Source organism: Bacillus rossius, chromosome 5 (genome assembly GCF_032445375.1).
Source record: "Bacillus rossius redtenbacheri isolate Brsri chromosome 5, Brsri_v3, whole genome shotgun sequence".
Classification (NCBI taxonomy): Eukaryota; Metazoa; Arthropoda; class Insecta; order Phasmatodea; family Bacillidae; genus Bacillus; species Bacillus rossius.
The window spans coordinates 46,777,211-46,796,216 of record NC_086333.1 but is presented as its reverse complement, the minus strand read 5'-3'; the positions used below and the strand labels follow the sequence as shown (position 1 = coordinate 46,796,216).

At 37.9% G+C, this 19,006-nt stretch overlaps 1 protein-coding gene across 1 annotated transcript in view; it reads left to right on the top strand.

The window, feature by feature from the left end:
* Positions 1-19,006, top strand: part of LOC134531771 (metabotropic glutamate receptor 3-like) — a 100,730-nt gene that overhangs the window by 44,003 nt on the left and 37,721 nt on the right. Inside the window, exons 8-10 of the mRNA XM_063367663.1 lie at positions 145-341; positions 8,923-9,166; positions 13,005-13,127. Of these exons, the coding sequence (XP_063223733.1) occupies positions 145-341; positions 8,923-9,166; positions 13,005-13,127 (564 nt within the window). The remainder of the gene's footprint in view (positions 1-144; positions 342-8,922; positions 9,167-13,004; positions 13,128-19,006) is intronic.

Sequence of the window (19,006 nt, the reverse complement as noted above, 5' to 3'; positions counted from 1 at the left end):
TCGTATGCTATGCTCCAAGTTCATTGTACACGAAACAGTTTTAAACAAATTACAATACAGAAACTTGCGCATTTTCATTTTATTTTTCACTTTTTCAACGCTGTGTTGAAATTAATCACTATACACATATTTATTTATTTTCAGAAATGCCCAACTACGAGTACGAGAGTGTCCTGGAAGGAGCACTTGCCATTCAGCCTTTGGTGGCCGAGCTGAAAGGATTCGACTCTTATTTTCGATCATTGAATTTCGACCACAGAATTGAGAATCCTTGGTTTGAAGAGTACTGGATGGAATATTTCAACTGCAGCAAAAAGTTCAAAGACGTCGAACCTGCAGAAGTAAGTAAAGAAAATAATTGTCAGAATCCTATCAACAATATCCGCCCCCCCCCTTTTTTTCCCTAAGCAACTTCAGGTGCATGTGTGCGTATGGTTGGCGAATACATTTAATGTGATAAGTTAGTTAACTTAAAATCTATAGTTAATTTATTAATAGTTTTAAGATTTTAAAGTAATAATGTGTATTTTACATTAGTTGAAGAACTTTCTATAGGGTCCCATTCAAGAAGAACTTTCTATAGGGTCCCATTCAAGAAGAACTTTCTTTAAGGTCTCATTCAAGAACAACTTTCTATAAGGTCCAATTAAAAAATAACTTTCTGTAGGGTCCCATTCAGGAAGAACTTTACTTCGATAGATCTAGCCTCTCACCAAATGGAGCTCCCACAATGTCATCTGTATATAACGCAAAGTCTAACGTACGAGGGCTATTCGTAAACTAAGCTCCGTTTGCTCATTAAAAAAAAATTAAACTCTTGAGAAAATGATTTTACTGACAGTTTTAGTTTACTTTATATCTACTTCACATTTTCACATATTCGCAATTCAGTTCCAAGCATTCTCGTAACGCTGCACCTGTTTATTTTACTCCTCTGCATAGAAGTTCACCGCCTGGGAACGGAACGGACGCCTCGGCCATAGGCATCATCGACTTCGAATACACAATGCGTGTAGCCTAAGTTCATGCGCTTAGTAAACATCTCCGGAAAACGTTTAAGTAATCGAGTCGAAAAATGATGGCTAAAATTTTTTGGGACCAAAAGAGTGCCTTTTTTGTTTACTTTAAGGAAATATGGAGCAACAATTACAGCAAAAATTACAAAATTACGATTGTCAAATGTTTTAATTTCCAGGCGGTGAAAGTCTATGCAGATGGGTTAAATAAATTGGTACAGCGCGTTCATAATAGTGCTTGGAACTGAATGGCGATTATGTGCAAATGTGAAGTAGATATGTAGTAAATAAAAATTGTAAATGAAATTTTTTTTACGAGTTTAATTTTTAATGACCGAACGTAGGTAAGTATCTTACTTCACGAATAGCCCTCGTATATGAAAACCTGGCTATTTGGTTTACTGATCGATCAGACCTCTGACTGGTTATATTACTGGTTGGGACGGGAATCTATTTGCTTGTGTGAAAATTGCATTCCCCGAGACTTATTTCATTACTTTAAGTGCCCGCATGCTATAAAAGTACAAGGGCCCAGTTCAAACAGGCTCTCATAGACGCTGCTCGTAGCTCTTACTGCTGCCTGAAAACCCAGTTTGTTTGATACCCGAATTATTTTTGCCTGATCCCATAATTATGTGCATCGGATCTCAGCAATTTTATTTCTGATACCCTAGTAATTTTAATTAGAATATTCTGGGAAATATTAAGTCACTTTTGAATGGTTTGGACGTGAGATTTAACAACCGCTATTTTATTGCGCGAAAAACAGTTGAACGAACAAAAACAAACTCCACTGGCTTGTATTATGATAAAAGTCAACTGGTGAACCATAGATGACGAATGGCAGACATTTTTCCGGGCCATCTAATTGGCTGCATGATCACCCTGCCGTTAAAAAAAAATGTGCGATGTAGCTCTCACCATAATGTTTTCACCACACTCAAGCATCGAGCATTAAGAAGGATTAGGCTTTGCCATATTACAATCTCAAATAGTTCGACACCGCTTGTAATATCGCGTCTGTGCTAATTTTTTTTTTTTGCTCAACATGGCATAGTAATTAGCTCAGGCTACTTGTTGAAGTCAACACTTGTGAACTGGTGTGATTATCAAGACAGTTGTAGTCGCCCGCGTGAAGTAATAAGTTGTTTTCTCGCGGCGCTTACAGACTAGAGCCTGTTAGTAAATATGTGGTTGCAACAAGGTATACATAGAAGGTCTGGCAGATATGATTTATAACTTGACACGCCAAAAATTTTGGTAAATAGTTAAAAATTATAATTATAGCTCAAAGTTGGAAAAATCCAAGATAGCGGGGTCATATTCCCCCCTAAGGATTAGCTAAAGGTGTAATGATCGTGCACGTGACGTATCCCACGACGCCTCGCTATGTTATCCCTGGGCTTGCAGGAAGGCCAGTCCCCGACACAAACAACCTGTTTACCCCTGCATTGATAGGTGACCTGATAAGCGAGAGAGCATGTAGGTCGCAACCGGAGGCTAGCGTGTGTTGGTGTGTGTGTCCAAGGGGCGGAGCTGCTTGCCTGAGCTGTGTACCGATTCCTTCCGTGGGGCAAATATTGTGTTAACTGGGCGTTTATTTTTTCCCCCCCAGCTGCCTTTTAGTGTCATCAGCATTCAGCCCGTCTTCGGTCAATCGACCCGAAGGCAACTACACGCTTAAAAAAAGATATCGACTAGAGTTTTTCGTGAAAACGTCTTTCTTTGGCAAGTAAAACAAAAAAATATATATAATCCTATCTTCCCTCGCTTAGGGTTCTTCTTCGTTGGGTATAGCCGACACTTATTCCTAATTTACGATTGGGTCGAATTTTTTTCTAACTGCGTTTCACTCTTTCTTCTTCCACTTTCTTTTCATGTACTGCGACATTTTATGAAACTTACTGTGCATTAGATCTTTTAAATTTTATAATATATAGCTCTAAACAGCTGCAATATGCTCGCAGTACTGTATTTTACCAAAAAAAACGGCAATTTAGTTGTCCCAAAGCACGTAATAAACAATCACACTGACTCGTCTTGTGTTTCGTCACCCGACTCGAAGCTGCTATAATTATATGATACATAATATGAAGTTCGTCCTACATGTAAATAAATACATGCAAAAAATATTGATGATGTTCGTATAACGAGCCGCCATCTTTCTTTCTTTTGCTTTAATAAAAGTGAAGACATTTACAAAACTACGTACGGTATCTGTAAAATTCTGTAAATTATAGATGAGTTGTCTTCAACTTTGAGTTAATTTGTGAAAATGAAGTTAAAATATGCCTGTAAGACTAGCTTCTTGATCGTTATCAGCAGAATTACGTCAAGGAAAACAACATGGTTGATGCAAAAACGTTTTTATCTTAAGAAGGAGAGATAGGGACTCATACACCATCTGGGTTCCCACAGTGTTTAGATTTAACAACTCTTTATCGTTTAGTTTTAAAAAATTGTGTTCGTTAAAGAATAGTATGTACTATATTGGAATACTTGAAGAAAGCAGTGATTGGCTGCTACAAATAGTTTATGTTATGAAGTCATTAGCTTTTAGAATCGAATTAATTTTTTAAGGAAATATGCTACTGCAAATATCTAGTACAAAAAATTGTAAAAATTTTTTTTTTATACGATTTCAAAAAAAAGTATGCATTGTTTATCATAAAAGTTTTATTTTAATGTAGACAGCGTTTCTATGGATTTTTCGAAAAATGGAAATTGCATTGAATTAAGTTTCGTTATATATTTATAAAATACTAACATTTAAATAAATCTATTAGAAGTATATAAGTGTTTTATAGTGAGTGGAGGAGTGTAAATGGGGAGTAAGTCTAAGCTACTTTTGTAAAATATTATGTGATGCACCCATTGCATTATTTTATAGCCCTAACCTTTGACTTGAATGTAGCGTTTATTAAGTTCTTTAATGTAAACCAGAGACTCTAGTTGCCAGTCTCTAGCCATATAGGGGAGGACGGGGCAAGTTGGCGATGTTAAGAGTTCACCATTTTTTATAATTTTAATTTTGGAAATACGATTTCCTTCTTTCCAGACACTATTAGAATAGTCTTTTGTCGTGGTGTAACTACATGAAAAAAATCTATATTTCTATATTATCTCAAAAATTCTGCCCTTTTAAAAATATAATGCAAATGTGCCATCTTGCCCCGTTACCGGGGCAAGATGACTTTGACTACGGGGTAAGATGACATTTTTGACACAAGTTTAAACATATTTATTCTTAGAATGCAAACTACTGTAAACTAACTAATTTAACATTGTTACATGCGTTTTTACATATAAGGCATGTTATTAAAGGCTTGGTTTGTTGAAAATTACAATTAATAGTTAACTTACATAACTAATTCAGAGTTGGTGTTTTATAAACAATAATCGCACACAAATTTTCCTCCTTCAAAGTTCGAGCAGTCCTCGTGCCACCATGTGTGGCATTTGCAACACTCGATCCAGTCTTCTGATGGAGGATTGACATAAATCTCATCACACACTGGACACTGCACTTAGGATATTTGAGCTGAAGTCATGCCTGTCGAAAGTTGGAGCTTCTTGGATTTTTCTCGAGAATCGAGCTTCAGTTTCTTAGTAACAGTTCCTTTTTTGGCTTCTCTAGACTCTTGTCTTTGTTGCTTCAAACGTTCTTGTTCTATCCTCTGAGCTCTCCTCTGAACCAGAATCGCTTTCATGGGTGAGCTTGTGATGACACTTGCATTTTGCTTATGAGATTATAAAGCTCAGAAAATCAAACAAAAGTTATAAAAGAGTTGTATGTGGATACCACAAAAACCGTATAAAGCACTTGGGGCAAGATGACGAGTCGTCATCTTGCCCCAGTCAACTTGCCCCGATCAGCAATGTTATTAGTATTGGATTTTTTCGCTAGGAAAAAAAATAAAAGGTTAACAATATATAGTGGTTAAGAAAAGTATATAGTCTAAGGTAATAATGTGTGGCATTGAATATCCAAATATCTTACCTGTTTGTCCATGAGATATTACTTCGAAGTTCTTGAAAATTACAATACGTCAGACCAAATGTACGAACATCATCTAACAAACAACTAAATGGTGGCAGCGGCTTCACTGTGCGATTCTTTAGTGCCCACCAGTGTGGAGCGCTAGTAGTGTCTGTTAGGTGGTGCTATCTAGTGCCATGACGTGGAAATAAGTCATTCGTCATCTTGCCCCGCTCGTCAACTTGCCCCGTCCTCCCCTATGTAAGCCATATATGTAAACGTCAGGAAGTAGTCGCTAAGAAATTGTTCCTACCTAAAATCCTTGAAATACGTATCCTCACAAAGGTCACTCGGCATACCACAAGGGACCAATTCTAACCCAGAAATATTTTTTATGTCCAAATTCGTATAATGATTAAGAAAAAATTTAGTAACTTATGCAAAGCTCTAAAAAAATTATTTTCAATTCCACATTGTTTTTGACAAAGGCTTAGCGAATGTCTGGACGAAATTGTGTTCCAATAATCTATCAATTACATCACATATCAAAATTTCGAGGACATATCTTACTTTAAAAAAAAACATTTCGCAGTGTAACAATTTTTCGTTATAGTCATGAAGGTTATAATAATTAAAAATAAAATCTGTTATCCCAGTATTTCCACGGTTACAAACTTGAGTTTTCAATACAGTATTTTTAACACGAATTATTAACTACTAATATTTGTTATATTAACAATTAGTGTTATATTTCTGAATATTACTTCATGCCTCAACATAACACATTATTGTTCCAAATATTGCATAATAAATTATTTAAGACGTGTACATATTAGTTATTTTTCATTAGATATGTTGCCGCTGTGTAGGCGTGCAACACCCGAACTTGCCCGAGCGACTTAATAAGTATAGTGCTATTCTCTGTCATAGGCTCCATCGAATCAACTCGAACTCGAGATGATGGGATGGATATATTGATTAAATTATAATAAGCGTCCTCCCCCCAGGAGTGGTATCGCAGTAGCGTGCGTGAGTGTATTCAAGGGGTGGCCACGTGGTAACCGGGTGAAGCAAATTTTTTTTATCAGCTCATGGTTTCAGCCATGTTCGTTGAACATCCAAAAAAAATGGCTGAAGCGTAGTGTTCGCATCGTGGAAACAGTTTTAGATATCTGTATTTTATGTAAATGACTGTGCGTAACGACGGAAATTCTAATTCATACTTACTATCCATCATCGGAAGTGATCAAGCAAGGTTTCCGCCATGTTTTGGGCTTTACAACATGGCGAATTTCCTATAGGTATAGTACCCTACATTAAATATGTGTTAAGTAGATAAACAAATTTAAATCCAAAAATGGGTTTAAATTAGCACGTGTGTTGTAACGTAAAAATTTAAAGAATCGCATGTCTAAATATGATTTTGACAGTTATTTTGACACATTTTAAGCTAACGAAGCACATGACTGGAAGACTAATATAAATCTACTTCATTATTGGTCTGATGTGTTATTTAATATTTTCGCTCGTTTGAAAGAGTCACAAAATATATTTACAACAACATGGCGAAGTCTTCTCCCGGCAACCCCTGACTCGAGTGTCTGTACGCGTGGCAAGAGTCGTCGGGGAAGGCTGTCGTGATGGCAAACTGTAAATTTTTTTTTGTTTAGTAAATTGAACAGAAATATTCACGTAAAATTACAGATATTTTATTAATTTGTAAATTTACGTGCAAAAAAACTACTTATATCACTTCAGTAATACCGGGTCCGTATTCTTACCCGGGCATTATAAATACGCTCGGGTTGTCCCAGTACATCCAATAGATAAAATTTTCCCTGAATAGCTCTCCAGTATTAAATGCCCACATTGATAAGCATGATAAAACAAAATAAAGTCAAGTTATTGCATGTTCGATTAAAATTATTTCCACGTAGAAGCTTGGCTTCTGGGTTGTAACGGTGTCCAAGGCGATTGTATCACCGACGTTTCGGTCGAAATTGCAGTCGCCATCATCAGTTACTTCAGACAGTGGCCGCGAAAAACCTGCGATTCTTAAATTTCCCAGTTTTCTTCAAGAAATACTCCAGTGTTGTACGGGGAAAGGTACTCGACGGTAGGGATGTGTTGTTGTTGTAGGAGAGGCAGTGGAGGAGAGTGTTCTGGGGAAAGGTACTAGTCGGTAGGGATGTGCAGGAGAGGCAGTGGAGGAGAGTGTTCTGGGGAAAGGTACTCGACGGTAGGGATGTGCAGGAGAGGCAGTGGAGGAGAGTGTTCTGGGGAAAGGTACTAGTCGGTAAGGATGTGGAGGAGAGGCAGTGGAGGCGAGTGTTCTGGGGAAAGGTACTAGTCGGTAGGGATGTGGAGTAGAGGCAGTGGAGGAGAGTGTTCTGGGGAAAGGTACTCGATGGTAGGGATGTGCAGGAGAGGCAGTGGAGGAGAGTGTTCTGGGGAAAGGTACTCGACGGTAGGGATGTGCAAGAGAGGCAGTGGAGGAGAGTGTTCTGGGGAAAAGTACTAGTCGGTAGGGAAGTGGAGGAGAGGCAGTGGAGGAGAGTGTTCTGGGGAAAGGTACTAGTCGGTAGGGAAGTGGAGGAGAGGCAGTGGAGGAGAGTGTTCTGGGGAAAGGTACTAGTCGGTAGGGATGTGCAGGAGAGGCAGTGGAGGAGAGTGTTCTGGGGAAAGGTACTCGACGGTAGGGATGTGCAGGAGAGGCAGTGGAGGAGAGTGTTCTGGGGAAAGGTACTAGTCGGTAAGGATGTGGAGGAGAGGCAGTGGAGGCGAGTGTTCTGGGGAAAGGTACTAGTCGGTAGGGATGTGGAGTAGAGGCAGTGGAGGAGAGTGTTCTGGGGAAAGGTACTCGATGGTAGGGATGTGCAGGAGAGGCAGTGGAGGAGAGTGTTCTGGGGAAAGGTACTCGACGGTAGGGATGTGCAAGAGAGGCAGTGGAGGAGAGTGTTCTGGGGAAAGGTACTCGACGGTAGGGATGTGCAGGAGAGGCAGTGGAGGAGAGTGTTCTGGGGAAAGGAACTAATCGGTAGGGATGTGGAGGAGAGGCAGTGGAGGAGAGTGTTCTGGGGAAAGGTACTAGTCGGTAGGGATGTGGAGTAGAGGCAGTGGAGGAGAGTGTTCTGGGGAAAGGTACTCGATGGTAGGGATGTGCAGGAGAGGCAATGGAGGAGAGTGTTCTGGGGAAAGGTACTAGTCGGTAGGGATGTGGAGGAGAGGCAGTGGAGGAGAGTGTTCTGGGGAAAGGTACTAGTCGGTAGGCATGTGGAGGAGAGGCAGTGGAGGAGAGTGTTCTGGGGAAAGGTACTCGATGGTAGGGATGTGCAGGAGAGGCAATGGAGGAGAGTGTTCTGGGGAAAGGTACTAGTCGGTAGGGATGTGCAGGAGAGGCAGTGGAGGAGAGTGTTCTGGGGAAAGGAACTAATCGGTAGGGATGTGGAGGAGAGGCAGTGGAGGAGAGTGTTCTGGGGAAAGGTACTAGTCGGTAGGGATGTGGAGTAGAGGCAGTGGAGGAGAGTGTTCTGGGGAAAGGTACTCGATGGTAGGGATGTGCAGGAGAGGCAATGGAGGAGAGTGTTCTGGGGAAAGGTACTAGTCGGTAGGGATGTGGAGGAGAGGCAGTGGAGGAGAGTGTTCTGGGGAAAGGTACTAGTCGGTAGGGATGTGGAGGAGAGGCAGTGGAGGAGAGTGTTCTGGGGAAAGGTACTAGTCGGTAGGGATGTGGAGTAGAGGCAGTGGAGGAGAGTGTTCTGGGGAAAGGTACTCGACGGTAGGGATGTGCAGGAGAGGCAGTGGAGGAGAGTGTTCTGGGGAAAGGTACTAGTCGGTAGGGATGTGGAGTAGAGGCAGTGGAGGAGAGTGTTCTGGGGAAAGGTACTCGACGGTAGGGATGTGTGGGAGAGGCAGTGTTGTGCGCAGGCGAACGAGACGGCGGACAAGAGCGCAGGGCGCTGCGGGGCCGCGGCGGGCTTCTCGCTGGGCGCGGGGCCCTACAGGCAGCAGCACTACCTGCACTTCGTGCGCGACGCCGTGCACGCGGTGGCTCGCGCCCTCGACGCCATGCGCCGGCGGCTGTGCGGCGCCGAGCCGGGGCTGTGCCGCGCCATGGCCCACATCGACGGCGAGCAGCTGCGCGACTACCTGCGAGACGTCTCCTTCCTGGGTGCGGCCCCTCCTCCCCTGGGCCCCTCCTGGTCGCAGCCGCCGGCACCTCCCGGGCAGGCTCCCTGGTGACGGCGACTGCGACGGCGACTGAAACGGGAACCAGGGGCGCAACAACAACTTTGAAGTGGGGGCATACGGGGTCAAATAAAGTGCTGTGTATTCAATTTATACATAGTAAAACTGCTTAAATAGCACCATTTTTCACCTTGAAATACAAATTTTCCCGGGGGAGGGCCCCCGGACCCCCCGCTTCAATAGGGGGGGATCGATGATTCTTTATAATAAGGTATATTGCCCCCCCTTTCCAAATTTAGTTGTTGCGCCCCTTACGAGAACCACACATAACTTAGAAAGTCACAACTTAGAACTGTCATAACTTAGAAAACTTGGAAAAATCCACGCAACTTAGAAACACAACGCAGAAAACACACAGCTTAGAAAACTTCATAACGTAGAAACTCATAACTGAGAACTATCACAACTTAGAACTGTCATAACTTAGAAACACGCAACGCAGAAACACACAACTTAGAAAACGTCATAACGTAGAAAGTCACAACTTAGAACCGTCATAGCTTAGAAAATTCTAAGTTATGTGTTTCTAAGTTGTGTGTTTCTAAGTTACGACAGCACCCCGACTGAAACCGTTTGACTTCGACGCGGCTGTGCAACCGAGGAAGCCAATCAACTCCAGACAATGGTCGAGGAAGCTTGCGATCTTTTACCTCCCAACAAAATTGGATGGTGATCACGTCAGCCTTGTTCGTTTGACATTTACCCTCAAATATTTTTTTTTTCATGTTGGATGCGATCGGCCAATAAAAATCGGGTCTATCGAAAAAAACGGAAATGACATCAGGTTTCCGTCTCGACGGTTCTTTAAAATGGCGACGAGCACACGGCCGTTTAAAGAAGTTAGAAAAGTTAAATAACCAAAATAATGTTAATATTGTTGTCGAAAACATTTTGTGCGTAAAAATTAAATTATAACAATAAAAAATCTCGGAAAATTTGTTTTATTGTGTAACGAATATTATTGTTATTTAAACTTATTCGTGTTAAAAAAAAATTAAAATTTAATGCACAAACATAATAACAAGTTTAAAAAAAAATTCCGTCTAGCACTGTAAAGAATTAATTTTCCAAATAGAGAAGAAAAAAGTTGCGACAGCTCTGATCAAAAATAAACATATTTGAGGTTATCTGTACAAATAAATTTAATGGAGATAATTGGAAGCCATTTTCCGTCCAATACTTTCTTTCCAATTCTATTGTCAAATATGTTGGAGACAAATATTGTACAGTGTGACAGGGTCTCGAGGCTCGTTATATAATGGCACGCAGACGGTGACGGCAATGCACAGCTCTTCTGTTTACGTTGCTGCGTGCGACCAATAGAGGCCGAGTACTTGTTTGTGTTCTAAATAAGTTCAAAATTTTTTAAAGTAGGCCTTCAAGGATATTTAGTGTTATATTATTACTTACTCGTTTATTTTTATTAAATGCGTAAATCTGCCCGTGTTGTGATCTTCGAAACATTTTTTTTTAATTAAATAAATATTTTGTAACCTTTAAATGCAATCTCATTGGTTGCCATTTGTTAAGTTTCCGTGCATTGTGGAAGCAGCAGAAGCGGTAGTGAAATGTTCCGTGAGATCCGTCTCCTATTACGTGTCATTGTAGAACTGGCCTTAGTACTACGCCTCTGAACTGGCGTTTGCATAGGAATTTTAGCGGTAAACGTTACATTATATGGCGAGGAGGTGAATAAGAAGGTGTTAATGCTAGGACCTTGAGTGGTTTAAAGAATCTTTACCACGGGTTTTAGTATTTAAAAAATAATTCTTAAAACACGTGTGTTTTTTTTTTTTTTTGCGAATCTCACTCTTCTTAAAAAAACACTTTGAAAACGAAATCCGGAAACAGAACAACCCACCCTCAGCGTTTTATTAAATGCTTTCTTAAACAGACCCCACGCGGATATCTCGAGCAGTTTTCTAATCGCATGGTTTCTTGTGAAGCTCTGCGCACCGTGTGTGTGCACGGGTAGACAGGGGCCTTAAGGGCTCCGCCTACCCGGGCACACATACGGTGTGCAGAGCTTCAGGAAAAACAACGCGATTTCAAAACTAATCAAGATTTCCGAGTGGGGTCTGCTTACGAAAAGCATTTAAGAGTTCGCTTAGGGCCGGAAAGTACTTTTGATTTCTGATTAAATTTTTTAACTGTATTTTTAGAAGAGTCGAAATGGCAAAAACGCATGTTTTCAGAGTAATTTTTAGGCGTAAAACAACTGGTACAGATTATTGAACGCACTTAAGGGACTTGCATTACACCTTTATCTTCATTTCTCGGCCATATAATGTGATTGTCACCGCTCAAATTTCACAGTTATTCTGTGACGACGAGAAGACTGCGCGCCAGTTCCGAGCCTTGCACATAGAGGCTATACCGCGCTAGAAGCACCAGCGAGCGTCGCGCTTATCATCCCGCCTCACTAACACACATACACCCCTGACGAGGCGGGCTTAAAAGGCTCTGTCTCACACGCCAATTATTTATTCTTATTTCCTCCTCATTAGTATTAGTTATGGGGTTAGTACGATAAATTATTTTGCTTCTAATATATCTTTTTTACATGCATTTAAATAATTTAATGTCATATTTAATTGTTTATAAAATGATTTTTTAGTTAATACATTTTATGACCTTAAATGAAAAGTTTTATGTTAGTCTTAGCATGAACTTGGATGTACTTTATGTTTATCTCTTAAATTTTACTTGTATCACTCATTAAATGAATAAAAATTAGGTTTTCCCTTTCTATAAAAACCTGAGTGTTACAGGATTTCGGGAAAAATTAATTTTATTGATTTATGAAATATATATTAAAAATAAAGCTTTCCACGACGAATACTACGTACAAACGGTTAATCTAAAACTGTGTATCATATGATTTCATGCTGTACATGCTATAACTGACAAAAAAAAATTCTCAGAAAAACAATAATGCTCTTACCATTGAAGGCCTATTTGACAATAAAAGGGTTAAAGCACTTCGAATAATGCATTTTTATAGTTCCACGTTTCAAAATCTGATAGCTCCTAAATATTATCCTACATTAAGTATGTGTTAAGTAGATAAACAAATTTAATTCCAAAAATGGGTTTAAAGTAGCATGTGTGTTGTAACGTAAAATTTTAAAGAATCGCATGTTTAAATATGATTTTGACAGTTATTTTGACAAATTTTAAGCTAATGAAGCACATGACCGGAAGACTAAAATAAATCTACTTCATTATTGGTCAGATCTGTTATTTAATATTTTTGCTCGTTTGAAAGAGTCACAAAATATATTTATATCGTAGTGCTTTAGTTGCATGCATTATCTATCTGTAAAATAAAATTAATATAATGTAAACATGGCGCAATAAACTAAACGTCACAATTTGATTGTGAGCATAAAGATGACTTGCACTAAACAGATTACATGTAGTACAGACATGGTGTCAACTTTTTCCAACTATTAATGCAACAGCACTATAAGTGATAAATCAAAAAGCATAGCTAATTCTAAAAAAAAATTTATAAAATGTTTAAACTAGTGGGTGGCGATGTTTCTGGGATGAGTTGCCGTAGCTTCGTAACACCTGCAAGTTGCGTTGAAATGACGTATCCACTTCCCTGAGGCGCTAGGGAGCCTTTGTTGGCGGCGATCCAGCCCTCGCCAGAGAGTAGTTGTCTGATTCCAACGCAAGTTAAACACGATATGCAGCTGTAGCTGAGCTACCTGAAGAGGTTGGGAGCTAATGAGCTGAATGCGCGTGATGTCCAGATGACGAAGGCAATCAGTTTGAGTTCCTGGAAGGAGGGGACGGCCCTCCGCGCTACTCGATACTCAACTTCCAGAAGAGCTCGGACGGCAACTTCTACTGGCGCGTCGTGGGAAACTACACGCGTGAGTAGCAGCCTAGTTGTTTGGAACGAAATGTCACCGTAGGGTGAGCAGTAAGCTAAACGCAAAGATAGGAAGATCGCTTTTAGGGTAAACAGAGTCCACTCGATGTTCAATATATTTCAGAGGGCTGTTAAATAATAATTTATATAGACTAATGTAAAAATCACGCTATTGCCTTAAGGGGCCTCCCTAGTAGCTTCAGAAGTTAGCGGAACACTATGTTTTTTAAATAATGATGGGACTTTATTGATCGACACTACGAATCTGAAATTTTTTCACCCACAAGAAGATACTACACGAATTGTCTGTATACGTTTACATTTTTGTTTTTTTCTATCAAAATATGAAATAAAAAATCACCAACTTGTCCAACTTTGGGGCCATTTTATACTGCTTAGGATAATGACAGAAAAAAAGTACAAGTTTAGCCAAAAAGATAATTTTTTTCTTAAGAAATTCATGTATTTAAAACATATAGTCATCGCTTTAAATTCCGAGATTTTTTTCCGCAATTTCTGCAAATTCTGAAAGTTTTCCACCGTCTCGTGCTGCCGCTCGGCGAAGCCAGCTCGCAGCCCACAGCTCAGGTAGCGCGATGAGGGAACCAGTGCCCGGAGGGGAGGCAGGCTACCTGTGTGTGCGTGCGTGAGAGGGAGACAACCCACAACCGCAACTGTAAGATAATCCCGTGACCGAAAGAAATTCTCAGAATTGCTTTTAGTGTGCCTCGCCACAGTACCATGTGCTCGACTTACTCTGTGTGTATATTCGTGTATCTCTAAAACATTGCTTTTTTTTAAACTACTAATATCCTAAAGCTTACAATACTAGATCATGTATTACGAAATAAAGTATTGAAACTGATCAATCAACACATTGAAAGTTGTCGTACAAACTATTTATTGGTGACTTTACAGTCTCGCTAGCTAATTCGACAAAATTTATATTTAACTTTTAACATGAAAATACACTTCAGTGTTTTCCTTCTATTTTTAATGAATATTCAAAAACAAATTATTATACTACCCAATATTTTTTTATATTATTTTGGTTTTCCAAAATGATTTTACACATCTTACAACGCTCAAGAAATATTTATACTGGTATTAACCAAATGGTTAACTATTTACAAAAGTTTTCATACTTAAAAATGTAGGTTTATATAAAATGTATCTTAAACTAAAAGAAAAATAATATTTTGAAAACTAAATGTCATTTTTCTATGCTTTTTGGTTAGATAGATATCTGATGGTCTTCTCTGTTTTAAAAATGTTCATGGAATGATAAATAAAAAATAAAAACTAGGGAAGATATATATTAAATAAGCTAGTCAGAAGTATACTTATATATGTTCCTCCTATAGCAATCTAGAAAAAAAATTAAGGTAGCCTTATTCCAAATTTGTTATGATAGACGTTAGTTAACTAAGAATATAAATTCGCTTTACAACCACTGCTTGTACACAAGTCGTAAAAAAAAACAACATGAGTTCTACTTACAGGCCGTATTGAACTTAGTAGGTTTATGACAAATACAACAGCAATAAACATATGGCTGAGTCTGCTTCCATGTACACTTTTATTTAAGTTATCACTTTTAAAGCAGGTAAAGTGTACCTATCAAGTAGCTTAGCATTACCCAAAGCAAATGTCGTGCTCCAGAAAATGTTCGAACTATGTAATATTTGTATTACTGTTGCGTTACAGACCTGCAACTTTTTTCAGTGCGCGATGTCACTCTTATGTAAAAATATGTCGTGTTTAGCGCAAACGTGTTCGAATGAATCCACATCGAGCTGCCAAAGAATACCTATCGATGTTGGCAACATACATAAGTATACAAATCATCGTTTACAAGTGTATTCATACGTAAGTATATAACTGGCGGCGGGCCATGATGCAGTTGGTTCTTCGCGTACAGTCCACTGACGGGATAAGAAGCGTCAAAGATCTTATATGGCTATTCTGTAAACTTGTATGTCATTTCACTACCTGCTTTAGACAAACAACATCCATTACTTTCAGCTTTGGCTTGAAAAGAATTACTCCGGCCGGCTTTCTTATAAGACTTATTTCAGCTACTCGTGCGACCAGTGTGTATAATTTGTCCGCGGCCTTATCTTTGGGTGAAAGTTATTTGGAAGGGAAGTTGTGTTGGTAATGTTATTGTTCATCATGTATTTCATAACAATTCGACTTAGATACGCACATGTGTTTTTAAAATATAGGCATGTTTAATAACTTGCAATACAAAGTACCTTTGTGTTGAATTTCATGTATTGAATTTTTTTTTTTACATTATGTACGAACATAATAATCACAATATTTCATGAGAAATTTTTAACACTTTTTACAAAGCAATCTCTAATTTCTTCCACACCTCATGGTTAACCTTACTATTTTATTTCATGTTTCAGTTGATTTAAACTGTTTGGAATCATAATATGACGGACAATGAAGAATATTAGTTTCAGTAAATTTTATGAGAGGATTTACTTATTACATTAAATATACCTCAATTTTTACCTCAAAGGAAAAAGTTGCATATCATTAAATGATAAATATTTGTTTCCTATTAATATAGTTTATGAACATGACTTATTGTAATAATACCTATTAGTTAAATTGTGTTTTTTCAATGCTCTCCTATTGCAGTAAAATTCTTGGGCAAATTGAATAGCATATAGTCGATCTTTAACATAAGCTTTTAGAATACATAAACATAATAAATTATGTTCTCGTGATTTTAACAATTAAATATTTCTTCGCATGAAAATATTAATTAACTAAAATATATATTTCAGTAAATTTATACTCAAGGACTAAAAATTTTTATTTTAATTTTAAAAAATATGGTATGTATGTATACTTTTCTGAAAAAAGTAGATTCAAGAAAACAAATTTTCTTCTTTTTTATTTTGATCTTGAACTTACTCGACAAGCAATATTGAATTTCAACCTTATACTTTCGGTATACCACTTTTCGATTTATTCTTCTTCAAACGGGAATTAAAAGTAATGAATAAATAGCATTTTCCTCTATAATTATTGCAGCCGTATATTGAAAAGTTTAACTTTCCTTTATTTGCATGACGCGGAACTCCTAACTAGACAAAACGTTTGTTATTTATTTTGAACGTTATATTTATGTTTCCTTTCGAACTTAAATGAAACTCTTAACATTTAATTTCATCAATAGTTATACAATATAAGTATCAAGTTAAAATATTTTTAAGTGAAGTTGTGGCTATTTTTTTGTTGAAAATGACACTCTGAAGTTTGAATGAAAGTGAGATATGATAAAATTATATTTGTAGTTAAAAACCGATAATTCATTTCAAATTCAATCTTTTGTACATGCATATTGCCAAATAAATTCGACAATATATTAAATTCTATGCATTTGAATCTATTCTTATATTCTGCAGCATTAATTCCTATAAGCAAATACTTATTACGTACAATGTACTTTTAGTCCTGTCGTATAGTTATACAAATTTTTTTATCAAAAGTATTGTTTCGTCTATGCGGTTATGGTTGAAAAAAAAAGTAATTTATATTATTTTTAAATTCGGTTGTCAGTAAGAACACGTATTTAGTGTAATATAACATACATTATTCTGTTTATTAAAACATTACTATCGATAACTCTATTTTAGATTTATCTGTCTATGTTAGGCCTATAGGTATTTCAACTTGATTCTTTTTCTTCGGCTTAAGACAGCAGCAAATTTTGTTTTATCGCATATGTAATGTTTTTATGTTTTGCATATTATAATTAATGAGTTAGTATTTGTTAGCGGGTGAGGCTTTTTCACAAATGGACGCGTTCTTGGCGGCTAGCAGGTAGGACGCGTGTATTACGCAGGCTGGATAGGGAAGTACTACTGCGGGCCAGCTCCATGATAGAAGCAACGGGAGTAGTAGCACTCGGCTATTTGTATAGGTTGGGATAGCTGTGCGAATGGTAGAACAGACCACGGGTCTATGGTGAGGAAAAAGGTCCCAAGCTCGACATCCCGACGATGAGACCGTTTACGAACTGTCGATGGATCATCAGGAAAGTCAACAACTTGTTCAGAAACTTGAGTCCCTCTTTCAAAATTCAGTTTAATACCTGGAGATGACTATATTCGATGTTCTACCAAGCGAAGCAAACTCTTAATTCATTACTAGTTGATGTTTAATATTGTGACGCAAAATAAAATTGTGAATTAGCTTACTTTCTTTGCTCATGCCAGGTTTTACAAGTTTGGTCAAAGTTAATTAAATGAATAAAAATTGTGTCCCTTTGCTGCTGGCTACCCGCAAGAAATTATCATGGTGAATAATAGATAATAATTTTAAGTCGACATGGAATATTATATGATTTTTATGGGATTGTGTTTTGGTAATGGTGTGTGTATTTTTAAGAAACTGTCTTGTGTATTTTATTACATTCACTTCACGTAACGAATTGTCTGAACGTAATGTTATTGTTTGTTTGTTTTAATATTTCGTTTTATTGAACAATAATACATAGTTTGCCGCTTCGAGCGACTACAGAAATGACAATACAATTAGTTTACAGTGTTCCAAACATTTTAGTTTCCTCTACTGTACATGGGGCGAATATGTTGTATGTTATGTTTACTGAAACCATCATTATACATGCTAAGTGAGATGTTGCGATTGAGTAGAAGCGAAAATATGTCTTAAAACCCTGGTAATGTTATGAATTCCATTCATTCGTTTACTCTGTGATCCGGAGGGTCTGTTGTTATGACTGAATACATGTGCACTTCCTCTATGTAGCGTGGCTTCATTGAGATGAAAGCATAGCTCACGTTGATGAAATACTTATTAATTAAAAAATAAAAATGTTATTTTATGCTTCAATTTCTGTTAGTGTCGTACACAGATTTAAAATGTAATGCAGAGTTCCCTAGTTTTATGTATATTGAAATTTGCTCATGTGTAGAGTAGTTATTAAAAGCATAAAAAACATATATGACGAATTGTTGAGTATTATTTCCATTAGGCGTAACCATGAAAATAGATAAGATTTTATCATTATGTGAAACCTACATTTGAAATGTTGGCGTTTAAATATTTATAAAAGCGTGTGAACTCTTAAAGCGCTCTTTATCTATTTAGGAAGTAGGTAGTTTCTTTGATTTTAGAAGGGTTTTTTTAACAAACAAATAAATTAATTCAAAAATTTGAACTACTGCAAGCAAAAAATACTTTATTCAATTTTTATTTTAAAATTAGCCTTATATTCTACCTTGCTTACACTTTATTATCGAAAAAGATTTTTTGGACAGAGATGAATACCGTAAATTAATACACAAAACATACATGTTTTTGTATAATACAATAACAGTTAGTGACAGTGACGAAACCAAAATTATTTTGATAGTTTGTATAGAAAATCCCCAACAGTAGTAGTGATATATTTAGGGATTTCGTTGTAGATGGGTACTATTTCACAATAAAAAGGAGTTATCGTCAATTATCAAAGCAGCCATATTTGGTATCTTCTTTGACAGCCTAAATACAGCACCAAATGACGTACTTGGCTAAAAATTAATTCCAGCTGCATGCGTAGATTCCGGGAGGAGGGGAGAATCTCAGGGTGGCCCGAACCTCCCTGAAATAAAAAAGCCCATCGTAGGGGGCCCGCTTGCATTTGCAAAATCTTCACGTTATCGCGCGGGCCTCATGGGAATCCTACAGATTTTCGCCCGTGATTCCAGCTATACTTTTCACTGACACCTTGAGCACAACAGTCAGTGCACACTGAGTTCTTACATACCATCCGCACTTGTCTTCGATAAAATCTGAACTCAGGTGGATTCAGCATGACTGACTAAGCCTGCAGTCTGAATCCACCTGTAG